Here is a 13,622-nt window from a genome sequence, read left to right as displayed (position 1 = left end):
TATACTTATCTGAAATCTATCCATTCCGAAAGAGCATATCACTTTCTACCTCATCATGAGGCCTTTTAGCTAAATTCAGAACTTTTACCCACAATTCAAGAGTTGAAAGATCCCATTGATGGCTGGGAGCAGAAAGACAATTCCAGATACTCAGCTCAGGAAAGAGCCCATAGACAGTAATTTAAAACTCATTGGTTGCCAGGATTAGAATATATTGTATAAACATGGGAGAGCAGGTTTACATGCTTAAAATAAACCTGCATATCCTGACTAACTTTTAGAATGGGTAAACTGAGAACTGTTTACAGTAAGTCCTTTCTATGGATAACACTAGTACTAGTGATAATCTTTATGATGATATTTGAGAAGTTACCATGTTTTTTATTCAGAAATTTTGTCATATTTTATAGCAGACACACTTGGTAATTATCTATGTATTATATACTTGTTGGCTTGTGATATATTTTTGCAAATTCCATTTTTTTAAATCAAGAAGTGTTTAATGGATCAAGTCTTATGAATATCAGCAAGCAAATTGCATTTTGCAAAGATCATTATGAGTCTCCACCTTCAAAATTACTCTGTGTTTACACAACATTAGTTAAGAGCCATTATTTGGTGCTAGGAAGAGCAGTGGGCTGTCAAACCCTGTATACAGACAAGTTTATGCTTTATCCTTGAGTTAATAATAGTGTAGCCCTTGGACAGCAGCATGTTAGGGGGGCACCGGTACCTGGTTCTAGTCCTGGCTTTGCACCTGAAGAACTCTGTGACTTGATCACTAAGACTTGTTTCCTTGCAGACTGTCAAATCTTTGTCAGTGAAATGAGGCAGTGTGCTCAGGTAAATCTGTCCATTAAACAAATGCATGCTGAGCATGAGCCAGGAATTATACTAAACTCTGTGCTTTCCACGATTTTAGAATATTCACCTCTAAAGTACTGGCAGATGTTCTGAACATTCACTTTAGTGTTATTGGGGGGACTAGAAAGTCTGGATTTTCAGAATTACAGAGTGGCATGTTTTTGAAAGTCTTTGCCACCAGACCTCACTTTGGGATGGAAGGAAGTGCCCAAGGTAACTTGTAAAACCTGACTCGAAATGTGTGTATTATACAATAGTCTGTAATTACAGGATTTCACTGATTTGAGGCTAATTTTACTTATTCATTCGTTTTACCAAAGATACTGGCTATAAAAATAGGTAATAGTTTGATGACTAGAAGGTGATTTGGAATTCCTTTATCATAAAGTGTTTTTTAACTTCTAAAATTTCTGCCATTGTTTGAAAAAGGTATACTTTTCCTTATTTTACTCATTGTCCTTGTACTGAGACTCTCTGGTTCTTTTTGTTCACAACATCATGTTCCACTGGCTTTTTATTTTTTTTAAAGATTTTATTTAGTTATTCATGAGAGACACAGAAGGAGAGGCAGAGACACAGGCAGAGGGAGAAGCAGGCTTCCTTCGAGAAGCCTGATGTGGGACTTGATCCCAGGATCCTGGGATCGTGACCTGAGCCAAAGGCAGATACTCAATCACTGAGACACCCAGGCATCCCATCCACTGCCTTTTTAGAAAGTAAAGTCTTTGTTACCTTTAACAACAGAAGGCAGAAAAAATACGGAAGCTAGATATTTTTAAAATGTATTTATAGTTGGATATGGAACCTATTTTATTTGAATGAGTGCAAGTCAATGCTTTGGGGATCTCCTGAAGGCCAGTGATACTGCTTTTGTGGGAAGAGCTGGAAAACTGTGAGCCCAGCTCCTCCTTATCTACCCTAGATTCTCTCTATATTGGACTAAACACCAGCCTAGCTAAAATTGTTCTAAGTCCCCCTCTTAGAGCCCAGACTCTCCATTTATCTACTCCTGCAAAGTGAGCCAGAATTAGTGGCTTAAAGCAACAGTCATTGTACTATATTTCATGATTTTATGGGTCAGAGATTTGGGCAGGGTTGGTGTGGATGGTTCTGCTCCATATGGTGTTGACGGGGATTACTTGATGCTATATAGCTGGTGGCTGATCTGGTCCAGGGGATCCAAGATATCTTCATTGACATGCTCAGCACCTTGGTGAAGATGGTGAAGAGGACTGACCTCCCCTGGGTCTCTCTCTTTTTGTGCTATGGCCTCCGGATCTCTCTCGATGTCTCAGTGGTCTTCCATAGCAGGGCCATGGATTCCTTCCATGGGAGTGACAGAGATGAAGCTACTGCTCCTCTAAAGACAAAGCCCAGAACCCACACAGCAGCACGTTTGCTGCAATCTGTTGCTCACATCCGCCAGACTCAAGTCAAGGGAAAGAGCAAAGATCCCACCTCCTGATGGGAAGTATGTCAGAGAACTTGCAGCCATTTTAAACAGCAGCAGAGAAATGCTTATTTTGCTCAGAGTAGGCATCGTAACTGTAAAGGCTGCAGAATGCCCTGGACAATACAGAACAGAGCAGGATGGGGCTTCATGGGGTTAGCAGAGCCAGCACTAGGGTTGGCAGGGCCAGGTGAGCAAAGCCCAGTGCAGCCGGAAGGAAGCCCGTGCCCATTTCCTCCAGTGGCAGGAGCTGGCTAATGCTGCTGACTTTCTCTACACCTGAGATCCTTCCTTGGTACCTGCTTGCATTTGCCCTTGCAACTTTGCCTGCTTTTTTTTTTTCGAAATGCTACAGTTGCTGAGGTCTTGATTGTTTTTTCTATCTTAGATCTGCTGCTTCCTGATGACCTAATAATGCACGAATTCCAAAGTATGCATAATCTTATCAGGAGATTATTTTCAACTCACATGTGGAAAGACATGTGGAATTACTTCTGAGGAAGTTTCTGATTAATAACTGATTTCTTCTTAGACATGTATCCTTCAGTGTATAGGGCAACAATTTCTCTTTTATGTTAAAATATTTGATTTGTACAAGTTTCTTATTTGTGTTATTCTGGATTCCAATTCCTTTTTTTGATAGAGAGAGTGTGCGTGCAAAAGAGCACGAGCAGAGGGAGCTAGATGGGCAGAGGGAGAAACAGACTCCCCACTGAACAGGGAGATAGACTAGGGGCTCCCTCCCACAACCCTGGGATCATGGCCTGAAGACAGATGCCTAACCGACTGAGCCACCCAAATTCTTTTTTTTTTTTTTTTTTTTCCAAATTCTAATTCTAATTCTAATTCATATCTTTATTATATATGTCGCAAGTATTTTCTACTCTGATAAGGTTACAACTTTTTCAGTTTTATCTGTACAAGCCTATCAGCAGGAGATAAGAAGGCACTGTGAGGGCATTTTGAAGGTTCTAAAGGAATATTCATTCATATCACGTATTTTATTGAAATTTAGAGTTTTAGTCCTAATAAATAAGTTTCCATCAGCATAGGGTATAAGATGGGTTTTAATAATGAATTTGTGTGGCTTCTAGCCTTCAACTTTTACTCTGAATGTGTTTTTCTTTCCTCCCCGCCCCCCCCAAATTTCTCCTCACCTAACAATCCCCCAACTGTTACTAACTGCTTGTTTAGTTGGCTCAGATAGTCAGTCTCCTGTCCACGGAAGCTGACAATCTGTGAACGCCATACCTTGAGGCAACAAGGATGATCCGAAAAGAGCTATAGTGTGGGTAGCTTGAACCCAGACGGAAGCAGAAATTCTCAGCTCACTATTGTCTTGGCAATTGTGGCTGCTGCTCATGTCACCATTTTATCCAAGGACCAATTTTGGGTGAACAGCTCTCTTCACAGGACATCACATACGCTTTGTGGCTAACCTGACAGCCACTTCTTTTCTCAGTCTCCTTTCCTCATGCTTCCTCTTCTATATGACCTCCAAATATTGCACAATTTCTTCTCTATCTGTATTCAATCTATGATGATTTTATTCAGGGTCCTGCCTACAGATGGCAACTCCTCTGTACTTATGTATCACAGTTAATGTCTTCGGCCTAAATCACTTCCCTGAATTCCACATTTATGTATGCAACTGCCAATTCACCTTTCTCATTTGGGTATCTAAAATGTATTTCAGGGGATCCCTGGGTGGCTCAGCGGTTTAGCGCCTGCCTTCGCCCCAGGTGTGATCCTGGAGTCCCGGGATCGAGTCCCACATCGGGCTCCCTGCATGGAGCCTGCTTCTCCCTCTGCCTGGGTCTCTGCTTCTCTCTCTGTATCTCTCATGAATAAATAAATAAAAATTTTAAAAATAAAAAAATTAAAAAAATAAAATAAAATGTATTTCAAAACAAACATGTCAAAATTGAACTCTTGATCTCCCATATGTGCTAAAACCTGCTCTTCCTCTAGCCTCCTCACTCCATTGTGGCAATTCTGACCTTTTCCCCTTGCATTTGGAAAAAGTTACAACCTTAAGAAGAAAATAAAGCATCTAAAATAATAATGAGATTTTAAATTCATCTCTATAAATCTTGGATTTCTACATGGACAATATTATATCTGGAAATAATGATAATTTGGCTTTATTCTTTTTTAGTCTCATAAATTATCTTTCTTTTCTTGGCCCATTGTATTGTTAAGGCCTCCAATATATTTTTTTTAAGACCTCCAATATTTTTTAATTATAAGAAGTCAGAACAGGAGTCAGCTAGTATTCTTTTTATTTTAAAGGGTATGTTTCTGACATTTCTCCATTTAGTAACATGCTTATTGTAGCTTTTGGTAGATACCATTATCCAACTAAGGAAGTTACTTTTATTTCCTTTTATTTCAGTTTGCTAAGAATTTTATGGTGAATAGCTGATGATTTTTAAATGACCATCAGGTGTACTTTTTTTTTTTTTTAGGTGTACTTAATTTGATAAATTATTGTGGTAAATTACAAAAGTGGATTTCCTGATATCAGAAGATCCTTGTGTTTCTAGAAGAAATGCCACTCGTTATTATCAAATATATTGCTGAGTTCCATTAATGCTGTGTGCCCTTTTTCTTTTAGACTTTTGCATTTCTGTTCATAGATAAAGCTGAACCCTAGTTTTCTTTTCCCTTTCATGTTTCCTTGTGGTATAAATTACTTCCCTCTTTGTTTTTTCTCTCTTTTAATTGTGGGGAAGCATCAGGGTTGGAGGAGACCTCAGGGAGGGCTTGGGCAGAGCAGAACTTGATTAGGTCTTACATAGTGTCTTCAGCCTCTGGTTTCTCACCACCTCTGAGTTCACTTGAGCTCTCTTTGTGTTGGTAAAAAAGCTTGTATATATCCATCATGTAAAATGTAAAATAAGTAAAAAATAAAGTACAACATCTTTACCTTGTTATGTACTTTGTCAATTATTGAGCCAGCTCCTTGAAAATAGGCCATCATATACTATCTTCTTCAGTTTTACCCTGTGATTCATTAAAAATTTTCTGTAAATACTTGAGTCTTATTTCTTAGGTGAATATCAATTTGCTATGTCACATCTTCCTGGAGCGTTGAACCTTTTGTCATCCTATAGTGACTCCGTCTCCCTAATAGTGCATTTTTACTTAAGACCTATTTGTCAGATATTGCTATAGCAACACTAGCCTTTAATTAGGGTCCTATTCACATAACTGTTTCTTCCCCTTTTATTCTTATGCACTTTTGTGAGCTTAAATTTTAGGCAAGCCGTTATAGCTGAATTGATTTCTAAGCAATTATAGCTGAATTTATTATTGTAGTTATAAGCTATCTCTGTCTTTTGAATTAAGTTTTTAAAACATGTGATAATTGACATGACAAATTTTTTTTAAAAATTAAAATTCAGTTAGCCTCCATATAGTACATACTTAGTTTCAGGTGTAGTGTTCAAAATTTATCAGTTGCGTAGAACCCCCAGTGCTCATCACAATCGTGTGACCTCCTAATGCCCATCACCCAGTTACTCCATCTCCCCACCGACCCCAGTTTGTTTCCTAGAGTCAAGAGTCTCTCATGGTTTTTCTCCCTCTCTGGTGACTTCCCATTCAGTTGACAATTTTTTTTCTTAAGGTCTTATTTTGTGTTTTCCATTTGTTCTGTTTCGTTATGTGTTGCTCCCACAGGTAGGGACCTGTCCCCTGCCCTGTCCCCAAACGTGTTTTCTTTCCTTATTTTCTTGCACTGAGGATTTTTTTCTTCTGAGTTTTTAATACTGTCTTGGAAGTTACACGTGCTATATTATTTTAGCAATGCCTCTTAAATTTAAATTCTCACAAGAACTTAAAGGGACCTTTGTGTCTTGGGTCTATTTCTTCCCTTTGTGTGCCTTCAGTCCTATCCATGTCATCATTTTGTAGAGCTTCTCTCTATGACAGCTTTTCTAGGTTTCACATCCCTTTTACTCTCCTGTTTATGTGCACCACACTTCTCTTCCCACTTCTCGTGACTCCTTAGTACTACTGCAGGGACTGGTCTTTTCAAGTTGGCCAACAGAGACGATGCACTTTTCTGGCTCCTTTGGCTATTCTTTGATCTTTGTCCTTTCCAGTCCAATGAAGAAATTAGTAAGCCCTGGAAAGCATGCAAAAACCATTCTGTTTAACACCCTTTACAGCACATTGCTCTTTGTTTGATGTACTGAGGTTTCATCTGAGTGGATTTTAAAAGGAAAAAACAATCTGCTGATTGAAATAGACTTCAGCCCGATCCCACATCCATGTCGTCCACAGATGTTTTCCCATCCTTAAATTGGTATTCACATAAAAATAAGCATGTGATGAGATCCAGTTGTCCATATATCTAAGCAATTTTTTTGTCTTATCATTTGTGAAGCATGGCCATGTCCTCCTGAAAACATGCTTAACAGAACCTAAATCCAGAGTATAGAAAAAAGGCAATGGATAGCAAGAGAACCAAGTTTTGGTGATTGCCTTCTCAATAGCTGACTGAGTAACCTTTGGCTGGTCACTCTGTGAATTTCTGCCTGTCTCAGGTTCTACACCTGCAAAATATGTAGCAGATGTATTAGTAACTTGTTGCTTTGTGACAGATTATCCCAAAATTGAATGGCTTAACACAACAAACATTATTTTCTCACATTTTTTATGGTCGCAAATCTGGCTTTACGATAGCTGGATGCTTTTGGCTCAAAATATTTTAGAAGACTGCCATCAAGGCATCTGCTGTCAGTATGCATGATCCTCTTCAGACTTACTTATGTGATTGTTGGCAGGATCGAGATCCTTCAGGATTGTTGGATGGGAATCTCAGTTACTAGAAGGCCATTGGCCAGAGACGTCTCTTAGTAACCTACCATGTGGTTCCATGCACAGCACATCTCATTTCCCCCAGAATGAGGGCTCCAGTAGAAAGAACAAAGGAAAGAGCAAGCCAGATAGGAGACATCATCTTTCTGTAATCTAAAATCTTAGAAGCAACATCCTATTATTTTTTCTTTATTCTGTTAGTTACAAATTATTAGGCCTAATCTACACTCATGAGAAAGATTTCTTTGTACTTTTTTGTAGTTAGCCTTGTGCTCCTTCCAAATAAATGAGTTGCCATGAGAAAGGGATTGCATTCATTTTAGTCTCCACTTGAATTAATTAATTAATTACCATTAATTGTGGTATAAAGCAGACAGGTTTCTTAACTAAAAATTAGATTCTCTTTAGGTTTCAAGGAACAATTAGTTTCTGCTTTTGGGGAAGTTGAGAGACTATGTATGTACGTATGTATCTATTTATCACATATATGTAACATACACGCGTAATAGACATTTAAAAGTCAAAACTGATTTGATTTCAAAGTTTATGAATAAAACAAAGTCCTTAAAAAACAATGTAAGTGAAGCTTCATTTGTGATTTTGAGTTTCTAGTGATATAGTTATATTGTAGTTTAGGATATTTAAATAAAGTTACCAATTTTATTGTGATGGCAGATATGGGACTGCATTGTGCTCCCTATGTTATTATATAATAATAATAACAGAGTAGGACATTGGCCAGAAAAATATGTTTTGAGTACAAGCTGTGCATTGACTGGGATATAGCACAATTTCTCTAAATATCATTGTAAAATGAACTTAATGATACCGTAACCTCAAATTACACTTATAAATTATAATGTTCCACAAAGAAATGGAATGATTTGACTCATCTCTTATTTCAGGCCACATGTGATCAGCGTGGGTGCTGCTGGAGACCTCAGGGGACCATAAATGTACCCTGGTGCTACTATTCTAGGAGTCATGGTTATCAAGGGGAGGGTGATGTTGTAAAAACGAATGCAGGTAAGCCAGCTCCTGAGGCAGGAGCTTCCCTTCTTTTGAGAAATAAAGCCTTTTCACAGCCCCTTTGACATACAGCTTAATTTTTACATGACTATTGCTTGTGAGTTTCCACAACCTTTTCCCCTCTACATACTAGGGTTCACAGCCCAGTTGAAGAGGTTGCCTTCTCCATCCCTATTTGGAAATGATGTCAACAATGTCCTTCTCACAGCAGAGTATCAGACGTCCAATCGCTTCCACTTTAAGGTTCTGGTTTATTTATTTAAAAAAAATTTTTTTTTAAGATTTTACGTATTTATTCATGAGAGACACACAGAGAGAGGCCGAGACACAGGCAGAAGGAGAAGCAGGCTCCCCATGGCGAGCCTGATGCAAGACTCAATCCCAGGACCCCATGATTATGACCTGAGCCAAAGGCAGATGCTTATCCACTGAGCCACCCAGGTGCCCCTCTGTAAAAATCTTTTTGAAAGGTTCTCATTCTCTACCTGATGGCTACAGTTGCAACAAGATTGACAGTGTTGCTGACGGAGGCATTTTTCTCTACCGGCATTAGACTTCATACCTCTGTGTTGAAGATGTTTGTGGCCTTCTTTCAATGGGATAACTTCCTGAACATAGTTTATAGAGTCAAATGGTGAGGTTTGGCTTTCATTTAGTTGTCCATGATATCATGTGAAATGTAGTCAGGAGGGAAAATAAAAAGAATGATCACAGCTGTGACGATTCTAGAGCTAGTCTGTTTTGTAGACTTACAATGTATATTTCTACCTAAAGGCTAATTTCTACCCAAGTATTAAACATTTGCATTTGGTAGTATGATGGGTATGTCTACTTTGACATCATGCCATTTGGCTCAGTATCCATATTCAGTACCATGAGCATAGTCATTGGGAAGCACTGCTGTTGGTAGGGAGGTTTCTGTTTTAGAAATACTGAGTTTTCATTTTGGCTTTCTTTTCCTTTATGTCCCGAGCAGTTAACTGATCAGAGCAAAGACAGGTATGAAGTGCCCCATGAACATGTGCAACCCTTTAAAGGAGATGCTGCTTCACCCTTGACCTATGAAGTTGAGGTTTCCAAACAGCCATTTAGCATCAAAGTAATCAGAACAAGCAATAATCGTGTTCTGTAAGTTTTGAGAACCTCTCTGGGGATCAGTGTAGGAAGGACATGGGGGAGGGAGGTGTGTGAGCCTGAGGAAGGGTGTATGCATTACAATAGGACTCCCAAAGGTCATCAGCCCATGGTTGCTGACCAGGCTCTCCAAATGTATACTTTTTTTGCCTTCTCCTCTTCTGACTTTTTCTTATGTTGTGGTGGTGGTATTAAGCATTTATTGTAGTCCAGGAACTGGACTGGGTCCTTTTTTTTTTTCTCATTTTTATTACTGCATGATCATTTTTTTTCCTCTTTATTTTTCCCTTTTCTCCATCCATCTAACCATGTATCTACCAATAACTATTTACAGAACATCTATTATCATGTAAGAAGACTATTTGGGTCATGTAGTAGGATATCTAAGGGGAAAAGAAGTCCTGATCTCTTGATGTCAATGGGAGAACATCACAGGAGGGTGAATGAGACCAGTTAAACAGGGAATAATGAGTCATTAAAATGTAAAGGACATTTTTCTGAAAGGTTGTGTCCTCTCTACTCTACTTGCCTGCCTGTCCCTGTGTTTTGCATTGGAATCTAGGCTGGACTCAGGCATTGGACCCCTCCTGTTTGCTGATCAGTTCCTGCAATTCTCCACCCGACTGCCCAGTGCTAATGTGTACGGTCTGGGAGAACAGGTGCACCAACAGTACAGGCATGATATGAATTGGAAGACCTGGCCTATATTTGCCCGGGACACAACTCCCAATGGGGTAAGCTTTAAGGATGAGCGCCTCTGCACTGAAGGTCAGCCTCATTCTTGAAGGTCACGTCTGGCAGTACAGAATAATAGTTAAGAGTGAGATTCTAAGCTGAGGCTGTGTAGGTTTGAATGATACTGCCACTCACCAATTAAGTGGTTCTGGGTGAGTGACCTCTATGCATTTCCAGTTTCTCATCTATAAAACAGGGGTAATATACTTTCCTCATAGGGCTGTGATGGAAATTAAAGGAATTTATCCATATAGTCTCTAGAAGAGCGTGTCTGCTACATAAAAAGTGCTCAATAAATGCCAAATACTCTTTATTTTATTTTCCTTTGGAATTAACTAGTTGTGGAGAAAACATTACTAATATTGACTCTGCACACTAGGTGGGTTATTATGTCCATATGTTTTGGGTTGACCTTTATAAATCACTAACTTATACCAGGCTTGACAACAAAATAGGATAAAATATTAACTAAAATATTGTCTTGCTCATTCCTGTGTGAAGAATGTTTGGGGCTGCGAAATAATAAAATAAATAGAGTTTTGTTGCTATTGTATCATTTTTGTTTTAGTTTTTATATTGCTTTGACTGTGAAAATCCAAATCAGAGTTACTGTCTAGGCTCAGCAATATTACCTACAGATCTTGGTCAGCAACTTTCCTGATTAAGCAGATTAGCTTCTGGATAAAGAAGATAATTGGAATAATTTATTAAGCGATTATTTTAATATATGATCTCTAATTTACCAAAAGAATCCTTAAAAATAAGTATAATTTGCTCCATTTAACAGGCAAGGAACAGGCTCAGAAATACCCTAATATTTTAAAAAGTTTGAAGTAGCAGAAATAGGATCTAACTCTGTGTAATGTTAAGCCCATGCTCCTTACTCTATCATACGCCTACCAGAAAGACAGAATAGGTGTTGAGTCAGAAAAGCTCATCTGGGAATTATTTAATAAGGAGTCTGGGACCTTTGCTACTCAAATGGACATAACCTGGTGAGAAATGTGGGCTCTAAGCTCTTCCTTCCATTTACTGAATTAGAGTCCGCATTTAACTAAAATTCGTATGTAATTTCTATTCACACCAAAATTTGAGAAATGCTGTTCCAGAGCAGTGATTTCAAACATGGCTACTGATTAGAATCTCCTGGAGAAATTTAACAAAATATCAATGCCTGCTTACACCCCCAGGGATTCTGTTTTAATTGGACTGGGATGCAGCCCCAGGTTGAGACCTATTCTTCTAAAGTCTTGGAAGATTAGCTCAAGTTCTAAAGTCTTCTAGTCTAAAGACTAGAAGACCAGATATCTTGAGTAGAGCTCCATCTAGTTGCACTTTAGAGAGATGTCTGATTCATATTAAGGCTTGACGGAGCTTTTGCAGATGGGGTTAGGTTAAGCCTTTTTGAGGGAATAGATTTTCTTGAACCACAGTTTCAAAGTTCTTGTTCTCTCACATTTTAACATATATCACAAGCTCACCTTTCTACGAGATAAATGGTCATAACTGGCTCAATTTAAAAAGAGGGTACTAATTCACTTGGTTGACATCAACCAAATATACACTTGATATTTTATAGATTTATTTGTGTCTTCTTTGACCATGAGTTCCCTGACAATTATTCTTATGATTAACACTGATTTCTTTTTTTTAAGATTTTATTTATTTATTCATGAGAGACACAGAGGGAGAGAAAGAGGCAGAAACATAGGCAGAGGGAGAAGCAGGCTTTCTGCAAGGAGTTCCATGTGGGACTCGATCCCGGATCCCGGGATCACATACTGAGCTGAAGGCAGACGTTCAACCACTGAGCCACCCAGGGTGTCCCAACACTGATTTCTTAAGTCATTTCCAGCTGTTTGGGGTTTAGATTATTAGATGGTAAATTTGTGTTTTTAATTTTCTTTCTGCAGGATGGAACTAACTTGTATGGTGCACAGACATTCTTCCTGTGTCTTGAAGATGCTAGTGGATTGTCCTTTGGAGTGTTTCTAATGAACAGCAATGCCATGGGTAAAATACTAAAGGCATATTCATGGAAAAGATGCATAAGAACAATTTTCAGCACTGTGATAAAAGGAATAGAGCCTTTTAGGAATGGCCAAGCCATAGCTCAGGGGCTTGCATGTTCTCTGTCCCATCTGTAGTTCATTACCTTTTGTTATATGGTGGCCATGAGTAGGGCTTTTTCTCCTAGCTAATGATTTTCTTGACTCTGGTTGCCTCTTTTAGAATATTTTCTATTGCAGAGTTAAAAACAACTAAGCCTTTCCTATAATTTACTCAGAGGCAGTTTCTACTAATTTGTTCTTGTCCTTTAGACTTTCATCCAGTAGAGGGGTTGATAGAGATGCTCCTAAGTAAACAGCCAAATGCCTTGGGCCTAATGGGCCTAACTAGGTAGCTACAACCGAGCAATGAATATTTCATTCAGATAATCCACAGGTAGCAAGGCAAAGTGGAGTCGCAAGGGTCATACACAGTAAGACCAATTTGTTTAAGACCAAACAATGTAACATTATAGGGATTCCAGAAAGTAGCTAGCTTCCCCATCTTTGAAGGTTTAGACAGGATCAGTGATGCTCCAGTTTTTTTTTCTGCTTGCACCAGTAACAATGGATCTCAGTGGCAATGAATCAGTCACCACAGGGGTAGAGGAGATGTATTAGAATCTCCCAGGGTTGATAGGATATTGATCCCTACCTCTTTTCAACTGAGAATCAATGGACTGGATCAGAGCTACTCAAAGCATGGCCTGTGGATGGTTCACAGACTGTTTCAGGTGTACAGTAAAATGAATATAGAAATGGAAAGTAAACATTGCTGTAGCATCCAAGTGTGTACACGAACCCTTTTCTAGTAATTTGTTTTCATGTTATTTTGTGGAAAGTATCAGATTGCAAAGAATTAGAAATTTAAAACATAAATCTCTGATCCTTCATTTGTAGATTGTTTGAGACTCACTCTAGGTGATCTAAAATGCTTCTAAAATACAGAATAGTCTAAGAATTGACTGAGATAGTACAAGGATTGTACAGTTTCAGGGTGTTGGAAGGAACCAGAAAACAAGTTAAGACAAGCTTAAAGAGCAAGTTCTCAGGATCCTAGATACTCTGTGTGAGTTGTTCTTATGATCGAAGACTACATTCAGTAGATCTTGAAGCCTTTTTTCCTAAATGCAAACCGAGGCTATGGGGAGACTTCTCTGAGAATTGTTATTGAGGCTTAGATAGATTTTGAACTTGTAATGTTGTCTCTGACTTTTTTTAGCTTGGCTTTTGCCTGATGTGAGATTCGCTGAGGCTAGTACCTCAGTGTGTCTAATTGGGCTATGTTCTTGCAATGGCGATGGGGTATGGGGCAGGAGCAACGGGTTTTGTCGTTGTGAATGTCAGAGAAGAAAAACTTGAGGGGGGCACTTGGCGGGATGAGCACTGGGTGTTATGCTAAATGTTGGCAAATTGAACCCCAATAAAAAATAAAAAATAAATAAATAAAAGCTGAATGAAAAAAAAAAAAAAAGGAAAAACTTTTCCTCTGCCCTCGCAAGCCCAGTATTTGGGGGCTGTGAGTCAAAGGGACA

The 13,622-nt window shown here is 38.8% G+C and overlaps 1 protein-coding gene across 1 annotated transcript in view; it reads left to right on the top strand.

Moving 5' to 3' along the window:
* MGAM (maltase-glucoamylase) overlaps window positions 1-13,622 on the top strand; it is a 92,200-nt gene that overhangs the window by 24,086 nt on the left and 54,492 nt on the right. Inside the window, exons 4-8 of the mRNA XM_035700108.2 lie at window positions 8,047-8,167; window positions 8,304-8,413; window positions 9,147-9,298; window positions 9,867-10,038; window positions 11,953-12,052. Of these exons, the coding sequence (XP_035556001.2) occupies window positions 8,047-8,167; window positions 8,304-8,413; window positions 9,147-9,298; window positions 9,867-10,038; window positions 11,953-12,052 (655 nt within the window). The remainder of the gene's footprint in view (window positions 1-8,046; window positions 8,168-8,303; window positions 8,414-9,146; window positions 9,299-9,866; window positions 10,039-11,952; window positions 12,053-13,622) is intronic.

The sequence above is a fragment of the Canis lupus genome, chromosome 16 (assembly GCF_003254725.2).
Source record: "Canis lupus dingo isolate Sandy chromosome 16, ASM325472v2, whole genome shotgun sequence".
NCBI classification, from domain to species: domain Eukaryota; kingdom Metazoa; phylum Chordata; class Mammalia; order Carnivora; family Canidae; genus Canis; species Canis lupus.
Note: the sequence above shows the minus strand (reverse complement) of the source record. Positions and strands in the feature narration are given on the sequence as shown.